We start from the raw sequence: 19601 nt of genomic DNA on the forward strand, positions 1-19601 counted from the left end.
AATTAATACTTTTGTAATTTCCTATGTCTTTACTTTAATCTCTTAGTCCCATCATCTTCTTTGTAAGCTGAGGAGGATATATGTCACCTCAGGACCCTGTGGTGATTGAGTTAACTGCACAAATGGTTTGTAGAGCATGTGTGTTTGAACAATATGAAATCTGGGCATCTTGAAAAAACGAACAGGATAACAGTGATGTTCAGGGAACAAGGGAGGTAGCCTTGAACTGGCTGCCGGTGAGCCGGACGGAACAGAGCCATATTTCTTCTCCTTTTGAATGCAAATAGGAGAAATATCGCTGAATTCTTTTTCTCAGCAAGGAATATCCCTGAGAAGGAGAATGCACTCTGCGGGTAGGCCTATAAACGACCCCCTTGGAGGCGTGCCGCCTTTTACAGTTGAAGCCGAAGGGATGAAACAAGCCCCGGCCTCCTGTAGTGCTCTCAGGCTTATTAGGATGAGGAAATTCCCACCTAATAAATTTTGGTCAGTCAGGTTGTCTGCTCTCAAACCCTATTTCCTGATAAGATGTTATCAATGAGAATGCGTGCCCAAAATTTCATTAGCAATTTTAATTTTAACACCATCCTGTGATCCCGTCCTGCCTCCACTTGCTTTGTGATATTCTATTACTTTGTGAAGTATGTAATCTCGGTGTCGTGATGACAATGGTGGTTTTGTTGAAAAGAAAAGGGGGAAATGTGGGGAAAAGAAAGAGAGATCAGCCTGTTACTGTGTCTATATAGAAGGAAGTAGACACAAGAGACTCCATTTAGTTCTGTATTTGAGATGCTGTTGATCTGTGACCCTACCCCCAACCTTGTCCTTGCAAGAGACATGCGCTGTGGTGACTCAAGGCTTAATGGATATTGGGCTGTGCAGGATGTGTCTTTGTTAAACAAGTACCTGAAGGCAGCTTGCTGGTTAAAAATCCTGCCCGTCCCTGGGCAGTGGAACATCTCGGTGTAAAACCCACTGTGGGCCGGGCGCGGTGGCTCAAGCCTGTAATCCCAGCACTTTGGGAGGCCGAGACGGGCGGATCACGAGGTCAGGAGATCGAGACCATCCTGGCTAACATGGTGAAACCCCGTCTCTACTAAAAAAACAAAAAACTAGCCGGGCGAGGTGGCGGGCGCCTGTAGTCCCAGCTACTTGGGAGGCTGAGGCAGGAGAATGGCGTAACCCGGGAGGCGGAGCTTGCAGTGAGCTGAGATCTGGCCACTGCACTCCAGCCCGGGCGACAGAGCGAGACTCCGTCTCAAAAAAAAAAAAAAAAACCCATTGTGTGCTTTGTTTACTGAGCAAGGAGAAAACCGCCTTTAGGAATAAGGTGGGACTTGCTGGAGCAATGCTACTAAAAGGTTTATGGAAATGCTTGCATATGCATATCAAGGCACAGCATTTTCCTTTGAACTTATTCATGTCACAGAGATCTTTATCCATATGTCTTACTGCTAATTTTCTACCTGCAATGATCCTATTATCCTGCCACTTCCTTTTCTTTAAAATGGTAAAGATAATTATCAATAAATACTAAGGGAACTCAGAGGCCGGTGCCAGCGTGGGTCCTCTGTAAGCTGAGCGCCAGTCCCCTGGGCCCCGCTTTTCTTTCTATACACTTTGTCTCTGTGTCTTATTTCTTTTCTAAAGTCTCTCGTTCCACCTAACGAGAAACACGCACTAGTGTGGAGGGGCAGGCCACCCCTTCATACACTACCTTCCCAGGGAGAAGGCTGATGGTGAAGACTGGGTGCATCCTCGGTCCATGAAGGGCAGAGGCTTGAGGGGGCTGGGTCAAACCTGAACTTGAACCTGATGGAGCCAAGCTACCAGAAATAGAGAGAAATGACACTATGAGGACGTGACCAACAAAGGACAGAATGTAGGAAACTTGATATGTCCCGTGTTGTTCCGGGAGAAGAACAAGAGGGAGGGAACCTACACTTGAGAGCCCCACAAGCCGGGGGTGTCCTGGCTGGGCCCACACCTGCCATCCTGGCACAGCGACATGAAGCCAGCCGCTTCCACTCCCAGTATCACCACCAGCACAATCCGTTATCAAACACACGCAACCCAGACTCAGGGACATTCCACAAAACCAGTGGCCACTAGAGGTTGGATCCCAGGGCAGAAAGGGGCATTTGTGGACCCCCTAAAGAAGGCCTGCGGGGCAGATAACAGTGTCACGTCTGTTCATTTCCTGATCTTGAGCATTTTGCTGAGTGACAATGCTGACATTTGGGGAATCCAGGTAAACAGTATATGGGAACCTGTCCTAATTTCACAACAGTTGTATTAGTTTGAAATGATTTCAAAATGAAGTATTAGAAAATAGAGAAAATCATGTATGGGACAATCACAGAAATTTGTGAACACGAGTGTGAGCATGAGTGTGACAGGTGTGTGTGGGCAGGTGTGTGTGAGCGTGGGTAGGTGGTTGTGCACAGGCGTGTGGGAAGCTGTGAGCATGGGCAGGTGTGTGGGCAGGTAAGCATGGGCAGGTGTGAGCGCGGGCATGTGTGTGAGCATGGGCTGGTGTGTGTGTGTCAGTGTGGGCATCTGTGTGAGTGTGGGCAGGTGTTAAGTGTGGGCAGGTGTGGGTGTGGGCAGGTTGTGAGCATGGGCAGGTGTGGGTGGGTGTGTGGGCAGATGTGTGTGATCATGGGCAGGTATGAGTATGGGCATGTGTAAGTGTGAGCATGGGCATCTGTGAGCGTGGGCAGGCATGTGTTAGTGTGGACAGGTGTGTGATCGTGGGTGAGTGTGGGGAGGTGTGCAAGCATGGGCAGTTGTGTGAGTGTGGGCAGGTGTGTGGGGGGCAGATGTGTGAGCATGGGCGTGTGTGAGCAATGGCAGGTGTGTGTGGGTGTTAGCATGGGCATATGTGTGTGTGGGTGTGTGAGTGGGCAGGTGTGTGTGAGCATGGGCATCTGAGAGTGGGCAGGTGTGAGTGTGGGCAGGTGTGTGTGGGTGTGTGAGCATGGGCGGGTGTGTATGGGCAGGTGTGTGAGCATGGGCGTGTGTGAGCAATGGCAGGTGTGTGTGGGTGTTAGCGTGGGCATATGTGGGTGTGAGTGGGCAGGTGTGTGAGAGCATGGGCATCTGAGAGTAGGCAGGTGTGAGTGTGGGCAGGTGTGTGTGGGTGTGTGAGCATGGGCGGGTGTGTAAGTATGGGCAGGTGTGTGAGCATGGGCGTGTGTGTAAGCATGGACAGGTGTGTGTGTACTCGCACGCACGTGGCATGCAACAGGCTGGAGCCGTGGTGAGCTATTTCGGAGGTGCACAGGGGCCCGGACACCACAGCAGTTAGTCTGGATGTGATCTTACTCCTGGAAACTCATGAAGGGCACTGGGCAGCTGCACACACGTGAGATGTGGGTTTGGAAAGGCTGTCAGAACAGCACGGAGGATGTGCTGCAGGAAAACCAAAGGCAGGCGGGCGGGCGGGTCAGGCATTTCTCTGTGGACTCAGTCTCTTCACGGGTGGCGTGAGTTTGATCTGAGGGCATTGCCCGGCCCTCTGAGTTCTCGTCACCTGGGAATGGTCTTTCCGTGCCCTCGGTATGTAGGTAACTGCTCATATTTCACCATCGTTTGGGTTCTTCATGAACAACTGTCACTCAGGCGTCACCCCCGGTAGTTTTGTAGGTGATAACTGACAGTCGCTTGGATGCGGTGAGGGTCAGAGTTTCATCCGCCTAAAAATACACAGCGCAGCCCTCCAGTGGACTTGGGACTGAAATTGCCCCCACCGCTGGGATGCCTCTGGATAAGGCCTCTGACAAGACACCTCCCCCGATGGCTGCCTGGGCCGTGGGAGATCAGAGGTATAAACAGGGGCGGGTTTCAGGCTGTTCTCTCACAATGGGAAGGTGCCACTAAGGGGGGTGCGGGGCATGAGGCCTGTAGTCCCAGAGAAGCAGAAAGACAAGGCCTGCGCCTTCAGAAGGACCCATCGGGGGCCTGGGAAAGAGATCATGAGAGAAGCCCTGGGGACCTCGCTGGCACAGACAGAGAGTTGAAGTCCCTCACCCCAGCCTCCTGCCTGGGGTCTGGGGACGTCAACAGCTAGGTGTGCTTTTTGGTTAAGGAAAGCTGCCACCAAAAAGAAACAGCAAGAAACTGCAAGGGGAGCCTTTTCTCTTACCAAACATGGACAAGCAACCGAGCAGAGTTCTGCCCTGTGCCGCGCCTCCTGTGGGCAGTCATTCTTTTGTCTTCACATTTTCTGCGTGCTGCTCTGTGGAAGCTTGGCACTGGGGCATGCTTGAAACACATCAGGTTTCCCCTCTGATGGGATCTCTGAAGTGTCCCTGCCCACGTGGGAAGCTTGGCTTGAGAGAGTGACAGGTGGCCCGGCTTAATCCAGGAACAAAGGACGAGTCCTCCAGGGATGATTAGAGGTGATGGAAACCGAGCTGGGAGAGGAATGTAAGTGACAGCAGAGACAGAAAAAGAGCCCTACCCCTGGGGCCGGACGTGGTAGGAAACAATTTGAAGCGGCTCCGGAGCTCAGAAAACAATGAACACATTCCGAGGGAGGATCGGGCCACCTGACGTGTCCTCCAACCGATGCCCAAGGAGGATCGCTGGGGCACTGGTTGGCACACGCGCCTTGATGTGGCTCACCCTCCCACCTTGCAGAACATGAAATGATTTCAGAGCAGCAGGGGCTCAGGATGACTGTTTATCTCACAGCAGTCGAAAGACCCCAGCCCAGGAACAAAGTGGGGGCAATGCCTTCTCCAATCCTGGCTAGAACCCACAAGCCCCTAAATGTGTCCGTGGAGACAGCCTGCCTCGGTAGCATGGCTCGCCACATCCGAAGGTCAGTGAGTTCAACCCAGCAGACTCTTAAAAAGGGAGTATGGAGTCCTACTATACCCGGCTGTGGGGCCAGGGCTGGGTATAGTAGGGCTCTGTTGGCTGGCCAGGGAGTAACTGGGACCTAAAACTGTAGCCCAACTTAGTCACTACCCAGTAACCACCTTGCCTGATTCTTTGCAAAGTGAAGGAGATGGATTCGATGAGCACTTCCCCCAATTTCCTGACGGTGGGACTGATAATGTGACATTTTCACCAATGTTTTATGCTCAGAAAAGACACTGGCAATACATTGAGTCTCTAAGGTCTTGGAAAATTCCAATTAATCTATAAAGTCGTGCAATTCTAACCAAATCCCAGAAAGATTTCTCTGAGAACTTGGCAAGCTGATCCTAAAATTCATAGAGATGAAAAGGGCCAAGAATACTCAAGACAATTTTGAAGAAGAATGAGGGGGCAGACTCACACCAGAAGATCTCAAGACGTTATACAACCATGGTAATACCAAGACAACCGCTGTCCTTTGGGGGCACTGAGGGACATGCAGCATCCCTCTCCAAGAGCTGAGAGTCCTCTGAAAAACACTAACCTTTGCAAGAGATAAGGCGGCGGCATAAACAAGATTTCTAAAACATGGTTTTCAGACCACCTGCATGAAGCCTATATGGGACTCTTGGTAAAAATGTAGGTTCTGGCAAGGTGCGGTGGCTCATGCCTGTAATCGCAGCACTTTGGGACGCCTCTTGAGCTCAGGAGTTCAAGACCAGCCTGGGCAACGGTGAGACTCCATCTCTACAAAACGTATTTAAAAGAATACAAATGAGCCAGGCGTGGTCGTGCACACCTGTAGTCCTAGCTCCTTAGGCTGAGGTGGGAGGATTGCTTGAGCCTGGGAGGTTGAGGCCACAGTGAGCCATGATCACACCACTGCACTCCAGTCTGGGTGACAGAGTGTAACTGTCTCAAAAAAATAAAAACAAAAAAAGATGTATAGATACATCTGTATCTCAAAACAAAACTTTTAAGTTAAAAAAAAATTTAATGCAAATTCTCAGACTTAACACTACACCCAAGGAGTCGGAAGCTCTCCACACTAACAAGCTGTCCAAGTGATCTGTTTCACTCATTTAAGCTGGGGAGTCACTGATTCAAATGAATCATGAGAAACCCATTTCTGGCTGCACAGTCAACTACGTAAGCGCTATCCCTAGAGGCTAGCTGGCCATTGGCTAACCTGGATCTATCGATTTGCAGCTGATGGCAAACAATTGGATGACGGCATTTTCCCAAGTGGGTGTGAATTTCATGACCACACCGGCCCAGGACTTTTTCTACATTTCCTCCAATGAGTACATAAGGTCATTATTAATCCAGTAAGCAATCAGTGTTGCTGGCTTCCCTGGAGGCACACAAATGAGCTTATAAAAAGTAGTAATCAGTGTCTCCCCCCCGCCCCGACCTCCAGAGATTCTGAATCAATTGCTCTCGAGTGGAGCCGGCGGCTGGTATTTTTTTAAAAGCTCCCCAGATAACTCTAATAGACAGCCCTGGTATAGGCCAGTTGGTCTCTGTGTTTAAGAGAAGCAATGAGTCATGAAGACAGGTTTGTGTTAGCCTTCCGATCTCTCATTTTCCCTTTGGAACAGGCCCAGCAGCTGGGAGGGGGAATGGTTTTGAGACCACAGGGGAAGGAAGGGGCAGGACCGCCACGCTGGAAGCACTGTGTGCAGCCAGGCCGGCTGTGGGGCCAGGGCCGGCTATAGTAGGGCTCTGTTGGCCGGCCAGGGAGTAACTGGAGACCACAAACAGCTTCCCTGCTGCCAAGCTGTGGCCAGCAGACCCATCAGCTCCACCCTTCTTCCATGCGCTAAGGCCCCAGGGAGCCAAGGATCTTCGATATGTGCTGCCAAGAAGCTCTGAAAAATGCTTTTCTGGCCCCTACAAGAAAACATCAGTCGTGCATTTCTCATGAAAGAGGACATGGAAAAATCAGCCTGGGATAGCAATGAGGTCTGCCCAGGGCACTGGTCCCCACTGGCTTCCCCAGGCCAAGGAGAACTAGCGGTCAGTCCTGCCCTATCTGGGGACTGAGGTTGACTTTGGTGTGTTCCTGAACTTCACATCAAGGTCAGGGCTCCGGAATGAACCCTGCTCCTCTGCCAACTGACCGGCTCTGGGTGATTAGGAGCAAGAAGGCTTAGCCTGCCCACCCTCTCCTGTCACTCATGAGGAAACTGAGGCACCAACAGAGTAGCGGACTTGTCCAGTCTTCCAGCTCTCCTGGGTTAGCCCAGCCGCCTGCACTGCCCCACACAGCCAAGCTGCCTAAGCCTCACAGTAATAACAGACGCGGTGCTGCGGTTTGTGGCTATTTAGCAACCAGCCAGGGGCTTGGTAAATGGTGAAGCTACAACCAGGAAATCCATTTATTCTGGGGAAAGTTGTTCATCTGGGAGATAGCGGAGGAGGAGAGAAAGACTAATGCTTTGGAAAAGAATTTGGAAGATAATTCAGAAAAAAAAGTTTTACAGAGGAAAAGGGAGAAGAAGAAATGAGAATGAGAACCCACATTTCTTGAAGGGTTTTATTCTTTTGTCATGGCAAATGCCACACATTCATTGCAGCTGGGAAACATCTCTTCAAAGGAAAAACACGACTCATGCCCACGGGCTGGCTCAGCTATCCGCCCGGGGGAAGCTGCAGAATCTGGGTTCAGAGCCATCTTTGAAGTGTCTGTCCTTGGGGCAGGCGCCTGTGTGCACCAAGGTGGGAGTCCACCCGACCGCCAGTGAGTCCGTTGTGGCCACAACACTGGTTATGAGGAATACTCGCTATCACAACATGAGTCTGGACTCTAATTCTGGAAGAGTTTCTGGCAGATTCTTTTCTGTTTGGCCTCTTATTAACTTAGTGAGCAGTGTGCTCATTGCCAGTTTTTCATGTGTCACTTCTGGAAGACAGACACCATAAAGAACTTCACTTCATGGCATGTGCAGAACTTCCTGAGTTTGCCCAAATCATTCTGTTGGCATTAGGGCACACGCATTTTATTCAGGTGAGGAGCATTGCCAGAGGCGCTGATGGAATGAAATATTATCACTATCCCTGGTTACTCTAGGAATGCTATAGTAATACCCAGGCAGTAAGGGGAAAATAACTATCAAAGCAAAACGAACATAACCTATTTTCAGAACGAGAGACTTTAATCCCATGACAATGCTCCTGACAATGCTTTTATTTTTACCCTGTGAAAGCGTGATAGGTGCAGTAGAGCCTGCTGTATTTTAAGAAGCTGGGGCAAGGGGGGAGTAGCGGGGTCTGTGCTGTGCCTTGGCCAATTCAAGGTCATTTATGCATACAAACATTTTAGGGGGAAAATACCAATATTTCTTAAATAAGTTGCTTTAAACAACGAGTGTCTCTTTTTCTCCAAGAATGAATGAGGATGAACAATGCCCCGCCGGCCGTCTCACAGGATGTGACTGAGACTTTCCCAGCCAGGCAGCAGAGCCCCCTCTCCTTTACTCCTCCTGTCCATTTCTCTACGCCCCCGTTTTCTCAACAAAGCGTTATCATTAGAGGATGGCGGCGAAAGGACACTGCACCTGTCTCATGCACTGTGTGCAGATACTCCGGGAAGGCGAGGCTTAGTTTGCTTTAAGACATTAGAAAATACCCCACAGTTTGGAAGCAGGGACCCAACGAAAAAGGTTAGAAAAAAGGAGGGAGGGAGGCAGGGGGGAAGGAAGGGAGGAAGGAAGGAGAGAAAGAGAAAAGAAAGATAAGGAAGAAACGCACCTCCCATCCCCAAACTCCGGAGACCACGCGGTGGGCGGGCGGCAGCCGGTGCGCGGGGCGGGGACGCTGGCGCGGTGCTGCCCCCTGTCGGCCACAGACGCCGCTGCAGACACCTTCGCGGGCCGGGGCGGGGGCGGGGGCCCAGGGCCGCGGCGGGGGTGGGGGGGACGCGCCTACCACGGGGGTCTAAGCCTGCGCGGTGGGTTTTTTTTTTTTAGGGTCGGCACACACATTTGAAAGTGCATTAAAGAGAGGCGTGCATTTGTTAAAGGGTGGAGGATAAATGGGAGTTTGGTTTTTTGTTTTTGAGAGGTAGTTTTGCTCTGCCGCCCAGGCTGGAGTGCAATGGCGAGATCTCAGCTCACCGCAACCCCCGCCTTCGGGGTTCAAGCGATTCTCCTTCCTCAGCCTCCTGAGTAGCTGGGACTACAGGCACCCGCCACCACGCCTGGCCACTTTTCTATTTTTAGTAGAGAAGAGGTTTCACCATGTTGGTCAGGCTGGTCTTGAATTCCTGACCTCAGATGATCCACCCGCCTCGGCCTCCCAAAGTGCTGGGATTACAGGCATGAGCCATTTTTAAGATTCCCGGCCTGGAATCTTAAAAAGGAGGATAGCTGTAGTGAGGATAGTCTTCCCTAACATTATACTCCTAATCTCTCTAGCTTTCTCTAATGATATAACCCCTTTGATAAACTTTTTAAAAAAGATTTGATGGAGAGAAAGTGATGCGAACAGTACCTTGTGACTACAGAAAGAGTGTCAGGGTCTGTGGTTCCCGGCTGTATTCCGGGGGGCCTGCCCACCAGCCCCCAGACAATATTTGATGAATGAATGTGACCCTGGGTTTCAATATCGGTCACATGGAATAATTAATGGACAGCCCACACGGCCAACAGGATGTTTGGGTTAGCTAAACGTAAGGGTTAGAGGAGGGGTAAGTAAAAATATCCTTTTGATAAACCCAGCCTTTCCTGATGACAACATTGCTAAAATACAGCATTGCTAAACACCAGATGATGGACTTACCAGAGCATGAGGGTCGCAGTGCATGGGCCATTGCTGAACTGCCCACAGGTAACTGGAAGCTGAACTTGGGCACACGTAGGAAGTAGGGGATGTCCTTAGGTACACTGAGAGCCGCCAATCTTCACAGCTGTCTAGTGTTTTATCTGACTAGCTGCGTATCGGGGGTTGTTCAGGTGACTTCCAGTCCCTGGCTATTACACATCTGTATCCCAAGGTGGCGCTTTTCAAATGAAATCCCTGAAGGGAATTTATTTTCTTCTGATTTTCCCTCTTCCCAAATGTCATCTGCTGAAAGTTTTGGTAACTTGGGTTCTCCACAGGAAAATACCGGCTTCCTTCAGCCGGGGCACCTGCACTGGGCTGCTGGGGAGGGTCTCATGGCCTCTTCAAATGCCGTTGGTGACCTGCTGTGTCTATCTGAAAGTCACTTGATCTCCTGTCCCCTGTTCTCCCTACTCTCCTTTACTCTCTGCTATGGTTTGTGTCCCCCCAACAGTTCATGTGTTAAAAACCCAACTGCCGTGGTAACAGTGTGGGAGGTGGGGCCTTGAAGAGGTAATTGCGTCAGGAGGGCTCTGCCATCCTAGGAGAGGTTCCTGGTAAAAGGATGAGTTCTGCCCTTCCCTCTCTGTCACTTGCTTCCACCTGCTAGTGTGGGAGGACCCTCACCAGATGCCAGCACCACACCCTTGGGCTTTCTAGCCTCCAGAGCCATGAGCCAAATACACTTGTACTTTTTTTTTTTTTTTTTTTCTGACAGTTTCGCTCGTTTCCCAGGCTGGAGTGCAATGGCATGATGTCAGCTCACTGCAACCTCCGCCTCCCTGGTTCAAGTGATTCTCCTGCCTCAGCCTCCTGAGTAGCTGGGATTACAGGTGTGTACCACCATGCTAGGCTAATTTTGTATTTTTAGTAGAGATGGAGTTTCTCCACACTGGTCAGGCTCATCTTGAACTCCTGACCTCAAGTGATCTACCCACCTCGGCCTCCCAAAGTGCTGGGGTTACAGGCATGAGCCACCGTGCCTGGTCAACTTGTACTCTTTACAAATTACCCCATCTGTGGTATCTGTGATGGCAGCAGAAAACAAAAAAAGGACACTCCTTGTCCTTTTCTTTACCTCCCGACTACAGCTATCCACAGAGTTGTTTACTGTAAAATAAATTTAGGTGTAGTTTCTTAAATTGTCAGAGGAAAGGCGTTAAAGAAAAAAGTAACAAATAAGGCCTAAAAATAAATTACTGCACATTATTCATAACCTAGAGAAAAGTTATCTTTAGACGACTACCAAAATTTGGAAAACATAAGCCATTAAAAAATATTTGGAGTACTGTACTGGTAGGTGTTTATCTCTGGGGTTTTATCAGAAATGAGTGATGTGTATCTTAAACTTCAATAAACCTCAGTGTTCTTACAACATATTTCTTAGTATATCAATTTGACTTTTAAAAACTTACTGAGCAATCCAATTGACTTTATTTTTGGCATTTTTGTTTTTAAAGCTAAAGAGAAACAAACATTATGCCACAAAGTAAATGAAAAAATATTTTTGTATACTGGAAGCTGAACGTTGTTTTCTAACAGCACACCAGGTGGGACGTGGGCTAGACGGAACCAGAGAGGTCCAGGATGAGCTCCTGGCTCTACTATTTCCTGTCTGTCACCTGGGGCCAATGCCCTCATCTCTCCAGGCCTGGGCTCCTCACCAGGAGCACAAACCAGCCGCGGAGTTGCAGGAGCTCTGAAAATCCACCCAGATGTCTGCAGTGCTTCTTCAAGAAGCCCCAGAGCCTTTAAGAGCAAACGGTGCCCTTCAACCAATACTCTTGGTATGTCCCAGGCTGCTGTTCGTGCTGAAGCTTCATGTTCTCAGTATCTGCTTTTTCCTCATTGTTGGAAAACTTCCCTTTCTGCTCTCAACTTAAAAATTAACATGTCTTTGAAATAAGAACTATGTGCACATAGCAGAAAATTTAAAAGATACAAGAGTAAAAAGTAGGTCTCCTCCCCAACTCCAGCCTCCAGAGCCCCTCATAAGAGGCACCACAATACCCCCATTCTAAGGAAGCCTGTGTGTGCGTATATATGTAGGCGTTTAAAACAGAATTTGTCATATGTACATATTATGTCATATTTTCCCTTTTAAGATAGAAACGGCAGCATGCTATATACACCTTTCCCCGCCGTGTATTGGTGATTGATTGATCCACTTATGACTCTTAGAGCTGCCTCCTTCTTCCTTACAGTGCACAGTGTCTAACTCGGCGCGCCTGGTTCTTCCCTACATAGTACAGTGTCTAACTCGGCGCGCCTGGTTCTTCCTTACAGTGCACAGTGTCTACCATGCACAGTGTGTAACTCGGTGCGCCTCCTTCTTCCTTACAGGGTACAGTGTCTAACTCAGTGCCTGTTGGGGGGTGTTTAGGTGGCTTCCAATCTCTTGCTATTACAGCAGTGAACACATATCCTTGTACACATATCATTCGGCACATGGGCAAGTGTATCTGAAATAGTCAAAGGGTGTGTGAATTTAAAATCTTGGTATTTATACCAAATTGCCCTCCATACAAGTTGTGCTGATTCATACCCTGTAGCTGGATGAGAATGCCTTTTCCTTCACAACCTTGCCAACGTAGCCTGCTGGGTGCCAGGAAAAAAAAAAAAGGGTTTCTCAGTAGAGTCTCCACACGCACTTCGCTTATGCCTGAAGCTAGTGTCGCTTTCTGTGTTAAGCGTTTGAGTCATTTGACCTTCCTTCCCTGGGAACAGTCCCGATCTTTGCTCATCTTTCCATGATGTCGCTGGTCCTTTTCTTACTGATTCGTGGGAGCTCTTTGTGACTTGGGTTGCAAACATTTTTTCCCAGTTTGCCCTTGTATTTTTCTTACTTTACTTTGCCAAGAAGAAACGTGTATAATTATGTAACTCCATTTCTCAATCTTGTCTTCTGTGACTTTTGGGGACTGTGAGCAGCTAAATAGGGCCTCCTCCACTCCAAGATTATAAATATAATTGCTTGTGTTTTTTTCTGCTTTTGTGGTTTTTTTACATTTAAATCTTTGATTCATCTGCAATTTATTTTCACAGAGGAGCGAGACCCAGGCTGTCCCAACACCACTTACTGAATGACCCATCTCTCCATTCCATCCGTATGGAAAGCCACCTTCCAAATGCCTATTGTAAAACTTACCCACTGTGCCCATCAGTACTCCTGACGTTCAGTCCATCTCCCCACCTGTCTTTCTCAGCATTCCCTCTGACTGCTGTGCCTTTAGGGAGTAGTGGCTCAGGCCTGTAATCCCAGCACTTTAGGAGGCCAAGGCAGGCAAATCACTTGAGGCCAGGAGTTCAAGACCAGCCTGACCAACATGGCGAAACCCCGTCTCTACTAAAAATACAAAAATCAGCCAGGCGTGGTGGCATGCCTCTGTAATCCCAGCTACTCCAGAAGCTGAGACAGGAGAATCGCTTGAACCCAGGAGGCGGAGGTTGCAGTCTACCAAGATCATGCCACTGCATTCTGGCCTGGGTGACAGAGCAAAACTGTGTCTCGAAAGAAAGAAATACCACCTGACCCTGTGCCCAGCCTGCAGGTGGGGACTCTTCTACCCAGGCCCCACCCTAAGACACTCTACCAAGGAACAAGCCCTGGCCTGGCACTATGGCTTACACCTGTAATCCCAGCACTATGAGAGGCTGAGGCACGAGGGTCACTTGAGCCCAGGTATTCAAGACAAGCCTGGGCAACAAAGTGAGACCCCCATCTCTAAAAAACAAAACAAAACAAAAATTAGCCACATGTGGTGGTGCACACCTGTGGTCCCAGCTACATGGGAGGCTGAGGTAGGAGGATCCCTTGAGCCTAGGAGGTCAAGGCTGCATTGAGCTGTTTGTGTCACTGTACTCCAGCCTGCGTGGCAGAGCGAGATTCTGTCTAAAAAAGCAAAGCCTGTCCTTCCACAAAACCTTTTAGTAGAGGCTCCACACTTCCATGGTCTCCCTTTTATTTATTTATTTATTTTTTTGAGACAAGTTCTCACTCTGTTGCCCAGGCCACAGTGCAGTGGCCCAATCAGAGTTTACTACAGCCTCAGCCTTCCTGGCTCAAACTTCCCAAGTAGCTGGGACCACAGGCAAACATGACCACACCTGGCTAATAGTTTTCAATTTTTTTGTAGTGATAGAGTCTCATACTATGTTGCCCAGGCTGGTCTCAAACTTCTGGGCTCAAGTGATCCTCTCACCTCTGCCTCCTGAGTAGCTGGGAATTTACAGGTGTGAACCACTGGGCCTGGCTGGGTCTCACTTTTTCTAATCTTCCCAATAAGCCAGGAGATGGTGAGAGGTGATGGGAGGGAGGAGGGCAGAGAGGGCTCTCCTGGCAGGAAAATGCATGAGCAGCTTTGGCAGTCAGCAGTCTGGAGTCCCAGACCAGCAGCCATCCCCTGAAGACTGTCTTTCCTTCAGCAAATGTAAGCCACCCACCTCTGTTTGCCCATGGGAAGTGATCTCATCACTGTTGCTAAATAATATAAAAAATGATGCACATGACACCTTCAGCCACTTGCTGCAACTGTCACTCCCGCTCCTGGGACCCGCCAGCACTGAGGCTCCACACATGGGCAGATCTGGGTGGCCCAGACCATGCTCCCGGAACCCTGTGCGTCATTCTCATCCATAACCTCCCTCTGCTCCCAGATCCTGCCTGGGGCGACACAGGTGTCATCTGTAGCAAGGGCAACTCAATTTAAATTCCCACACACAGAATGCCAGGGCTGCTAACTCTCAATATGTCCTCCAGCCCTGCTCTGTCTTCTGAGCTCCAACCGGTCATTGTCACCTGTACGCCTTTCAGGCAGGCAAAACTCAACAAGCTTGACACTAAATTCATTATTTCCTCCCACAACACTTGTTCCTAAGTCTATTTTCCCATTTTGCTCAAATACCATCAACAACCCAAGCCAGAAACATGGGAGACATGCCTTTGGGAGGCTTTGTGCTACTCTTAGGCCCTTGGCCCAGCCTGTGGGGAGTTCGAATCTGATACAGAAAGATGCAGGGCCAGCAGCTTCTGTCCAGAGAAGCTAGACTCTGGTTCTGAGAGATTCCCCATGTGGCTTCAATCCTATTTGGCGTATCAGAGGCATAACACGAGGTTGGAGAAAGAAGAATGCCATAGCCCATCCCCTTGGGTCCTGGAAATGGAGGGGAGAGAGAGAAAAGAGCACCAAGACACCAAAATGAACGGCACCACGTGTGTGCCCTGCAGGCTCCGGCTGAAGGAGTGAGAAGGGCGGGAGGGGTCCCACCCAACTTCCCCGGGGGCAGGGGCTCTGAGGGGGCTCTGCCACAGTGAGCTTGGTCCTCTGCAGAGTAGCCAGGAGGCCCTAAAATTTGGCTTCCCAGGACAGCCTAGGGGTCCTGTGTGTTGTCGAGTAAAAGGAAATCTCCCTACCCAGCAGCCGGCAGGGAGAGGCTCTGGGGAAGCCTAGATGCGTTTTAGACAAAATCATCACATTTGCTCTGACTCTCCACAGCACTTGTCTTCTTAAAGAGCGTCTTTCACGCTGGTCCTAGTCTCCCCTTCCCACCGCGCTGCCTGAGTGAAGCCCTAGGTCCTTTGCATGGAGCGTTGGGGCGCGTGCATTGTCCAGTCCATGTCCCTAATGGGACACCCTCCTAAACCAGACTGGCTGTATGGCTTCCTCGATCTCAAGTGTCAAGCCTTTTTTTTTTTTTTCTTTAATTTTTATTTTAGAGACAGAGTCTCGCTCTGTCACCCAGGTTGGAAGGCAGTGGTGCCACCACAGCTCACTGCAGCCTGAACCTCCTGGGCTCAATCAGTCCTCCCACGTAAGCCTCTGAAGTAGCTGGGACCACAGGCACGTGCCACCACACTTAGCTAATCCTTAAAAATTGTTTGCAGATGCCGGGCACAGTGGCTCACGCCTGTAATCCCAGTACTTTGGGAGGCTGAGGCGGGCAGATCACGAGGTCAGGAGATCGAGACCATCCTGGCTAACACGGTGAAACCCCATCTCTACTAAAAATACAAAAAATTAGCCAGGCATGGTGGCAGGTACCTGTAGTCCCAGCTACTCAGGAGGCTGAGGCAGGAGAATGGCGTGAACCCGGGAGGCGGAGCTTGCACTGAGCCGAGATCGCGCCACTGCACTCCAGCCTGGGCAACACAGGAAGACTCCATCTCAAAAAACAAACAACAAAAAAAAGTGTTTGCAGAAACGGGATCTCGCTATGTTTCCCAGGCTGGTCTCGAACTCCTGGACTTAAATCCTCCTGCCTTGGCCTCCCAAAGTGCAGGGATTCCAGGCCTGAGGGTGAAGCTCCGCATTGCTGACAAGGCCGGGATCCAGCTCCTGCGCCTGTCTCCAGCCTCACATCGATGCCCATCCCACAGGCAAACACCTCGCCTACACCCCCCGCCCGCCTTGTGGCTCTCCCCATTTTCCGAGCGCTTTGTCCCCGCTTGCCATCAGCCGTCCCTTCCCTCAGCAGTGCCTTTGTAGGCGACTTGCTCTCCTCCATCAAGACTCAGCTCTTTCACGAAGCCTTTCTTGACCTCTGCGGCCTTGTGAGGCCTCCCCCCAGGGCAGCTCCTCCTGCTCCAGCTAGAGGGAAGACGTCACAGTTGCCTGCTGAGGACACTGCCGCATCCTGCCTGCACGCCCCCAACTTCCCAGCCTTCCCCTTTTGCAGCCTGTCCCTTTCTTCTGAAATGACCTCTGTTCCATGACCAACACACTCTCCGAACTGTTCATGTCACTCCATGCCCTGCCTGGTGGTGTGGTTTCCTTCCCAATCATCCCCACTCCTCCCTGAAGCTATTAAACGAGAGATGCTCAGAGGGCGCTTCCCCGGGCTCTACGCCAGCGGCCTCCGGACCACAGGGGCACTCAGGAAATACGTGGATAGTACCGCGCACACCCAGCAGCACCTCCCCGGGCCCCCTGTGCAGAGTACGGTCCACATCACTGTGTCCACATCACGGAAGGGTCCCTGGCTAGTGATTTGTGGACCCATCCAACCTGGCGGAGATTAGGTGTTCCAGAGATACTATTGCACAGGAAATACTGGAGGGTAAAGGGGGAAACGGGACTCCTTCAAGGGAGGTGGTGGGGGTGGGACTTCGCGGTTTAGGAATGGTCCCCCGGCGCTCCAACAGCCCCGCCCCACCTCACCGCAGCGCCTCCAGCACCCCACCCCACCCCATCCCACCGCACCCGGTCTCGCCCCGCACCACCCCACCCCTACCTGCTCCGCCTCGCCCCGCGTGCCACGCCCCCTCCGCGTCGCCCCGCCCCACCCGTCCCGCCTCGGCCCGGCCCCACCCACTGGCCCCGCCCCGCCCTGCCCTCCCCACCTGCCGGCCCGCCAGGACGCGCCCGCAGCTCACCTGTAGGCCCAGGGCGACACGCTGCGCAGGTTGGTGGGCGGCCGGAAGCGGCGGTCGGCGGGCCTGCCCCCTGCTGGGCAGCTCGCGTTGCGCGCCTGCTCGCGCGGCCCCAGCTGCAGCGTGTGGTGGAAGGCGCTGAGCACGCCGACAGCCAGGCGCCCGTACAGCTGCTCCAGGAGCTCCTCCGGCCGGTCCGCGCAGCCCCGCGGCCGCGCCGGGCGCCTGCCCGCTCTCGGGGCGCCCGCGGCCCAGCCGGGCGGCAGCGCCAGCAGGAAGCCGGCTACCAGCATCCAGACCTGAGGGACAGGCCACGCTCAGCGCCCGCGCGCGCCGGAGGAGCCCGCCTGCGTCCCGCCCGCCGCGCCCGGAGCCGGCGGGCGCCTCCCCTCGCCCCGCGGAGCCGGAGGCCGGCCCGGAGGATGGGAGCCGCGCGGGCGGGCCCCAGAGCGCCCTCCCCGCCTGCCCGCCGCCCCCGGGGTCCGCGTGGCCCAGCCCGGCGCCGGCCCGCGCGCCCCCGGCCCCCGCCGCCGCCGCCGCCCCGAGCCGGGCGCCGTACGGGGGGCGGGTGCGGGGCGCGCGTGCACGTGTGCGTGTGCCTGCCGGGCTGCTGCGCTGCGGGCTGCGAGTGCTTGTGACCCGCCGCACCCTCACCCCCGGGCGCGCCATCCCTGTGCTGCCGCCAGCGAGGGAGCCCAGGAGCCTGAGACGCCCGGACCCGCCGCCTCGCAGACCCACCCAGGCCCCCGCGCCTCGTCATCCGCCCGCCCCCGCCAACCCACGCGGGGTTCGGGGCCCCCTTTTCCGCGAGAAGCCCCCTGTGGTCTTTCCTCGTACCCCGGGACTCGGACCGAGGAGCTGACTGAGCGAGGTCGCCGCCCGGCCTCACGGACACAGAGCGGCTCTGCACCCTTCGCCTGCAGGAGCTGAAAACATTTTGTCACTTGTGCAGTGTACTCACCAGTGCCCCCAACATCTTCTCCCCCGAAAACGCTTTCAGATTCGCGCCGAGATGGGGCGACGCGGCGGCTCTTTAGCGGAGTAACTCGAAGGGCCACGCAAACAGGGGCTCCCAGCCGCGAGCATGCGGCGGGGCGCCCAGGGCCCGGGGTCGCGCGCTCCCGGCCTGTGCTGCGCCACGCAGGGGGAGGAGAGGGCTGGCCCTGCCGGTCGCGGCTGCGGGCCCGACTGACTGAAGGAGGAGTAGGGACTGGCCTGGAAGTCTCCGGAGCAGAAAAGTGGGGCCGACAGGATGGAGTTGGGGGAGGCCGAGTTTTGGCTCAGAGAGATTTCTCTGTTAAGGAAAGCAGTCCAAGAAGGGAATAGGCCCCCCTGAAAGAGGAATGCACTCAAACCCAGAGGGATTCTCCTTAGAGCTACCTCTTTTGGGATTCCGTACTTCGAGGAAATTAGAGATTTTTTTAAATCTCTTTTTTTTAACAAGGTGGGAGGAGGCTGTTTCTCCTTTCTCCTCAACAACGTGAAATGATCCTGTGCCTCTATCCAACAACAATAAAACAAAGCACTGCGTCCTTCCCTGACTGGCACTTTCATGGCTGTTCACGGGCATCTCTTGGCCTATAACGACGATATTGGAGAGTTCCTACTCCGTGATAAATGAGTTCTAAGTGCAAGCAGTCACGTGAAATGAAATACTTCGTAACACAAGACAACGCGCTCGTTCATTCTGCAAGTAAACGCTTAATGCTTCCTAGGTGGCAGGCTAATGAATATGATCATTTTAAAGCAGTCATGCTTTGAAAACAACCCATCCCAGCTGTAAGCTTTTTGAAAGTGTACGAATTATGTAATTGATGACTCCCTAAATGGTTTGCAGCTTTGGTATTTGACTGAATTGTAAACCATTAGTTAAACTACATTTCAGTTGTGCTTTGTAAGAAAAACACTTTTCTATGCCTTGAATGTTCTATAACTAAGGAGCTTGGTAATCTGCTAAAAATCTCACTGAAATCTCCAGTTTAAGCGATTAAAGCAATTTACAGCTCTTGGCAAATATTTGTTTTCGGTTATAAAACACTTTTTTTCTGACTAGTAAATTGTTCATGTTCTTTGTTTACTTTCCAGTAAAATGGGAATAAAGGTTTCAGTACTCAAATGCTGCGTAGTTTTTATTGGGAAAAAGGAAGCGTGGGAGGCTTTTAAGAGAGTATCATTATGAGAGTTTCATAGAAATACTCTGTCTCATTTCCGCATCCATTCCTATATGAGGTGACATGGTACCAGACTTCGTTCTGTATATTATTCAACAAAATATTTTCCACTGTCTGGTAACATGGCAACTTCTCTCGTTTTCCCCGCCGCCCTCCCCCCGCCCCCCATTACCTTGGAAGTGGGAAGGAAAATATTTACTTTCCAGCAGTTTTCGTTACAAGTGACTGAAAATGCTCACCTATTTGACAGAACAAAGTTGAACTTTGTGAGACTAATCAGTTGAGAAAAAGTCTTATAAATAGGTGCAAATGTTTATGAGTTCCCCTCAAATTTCAACATATTTATGAAGATGAAAAATAAGCATGTT

General features: G+C 51.6%; 1 protein-coding gene across 1 annotated transcript in view; it reads right to left on the reverse strand.

Annotated features, from left to right (window-relative positions):
* IL17D (interleukin 17D) overlaps positions 1-18713 on the reverse strand; it is a 31932-nt gene extending 13219 nt beyond the window's left edge. Inside the window, exons 1-2 of the mRNA XM_030921933.1 lie at positions 18024-18713; positions 17066-17361 (exon numbers count right to left, since the gene is read on the reverse strand). Of these exons, the coding sequence (XP_030777793.1) occupies positions 17066-17361; positions 18024-18038 (311 nt within the window). The 5' untranslated portion in view covers positions 18039-18713. The remainder of the gene's footprint in view (positions 1-17065; positions 17362-18023) is intronic.
* Positions 18714-19601: the final 888 nt, after the last annotated feature.

This window comes from Rhinopithecus roxellana, chromosome 18 (genome assembly GCF_007565055.1).
Source record: "Rhinopithecus roxellana isolate Shanxi Qingling chromosome 18, ASM756505v1, whole genome shotgun sequence".
NCBI classification, from domain to species: Eukaryota; Metazoa; Chordata; class Mammalia; order Primates; family Cercopithecidae; genus Rhinopithecus; species Rhinopithecus roxellana.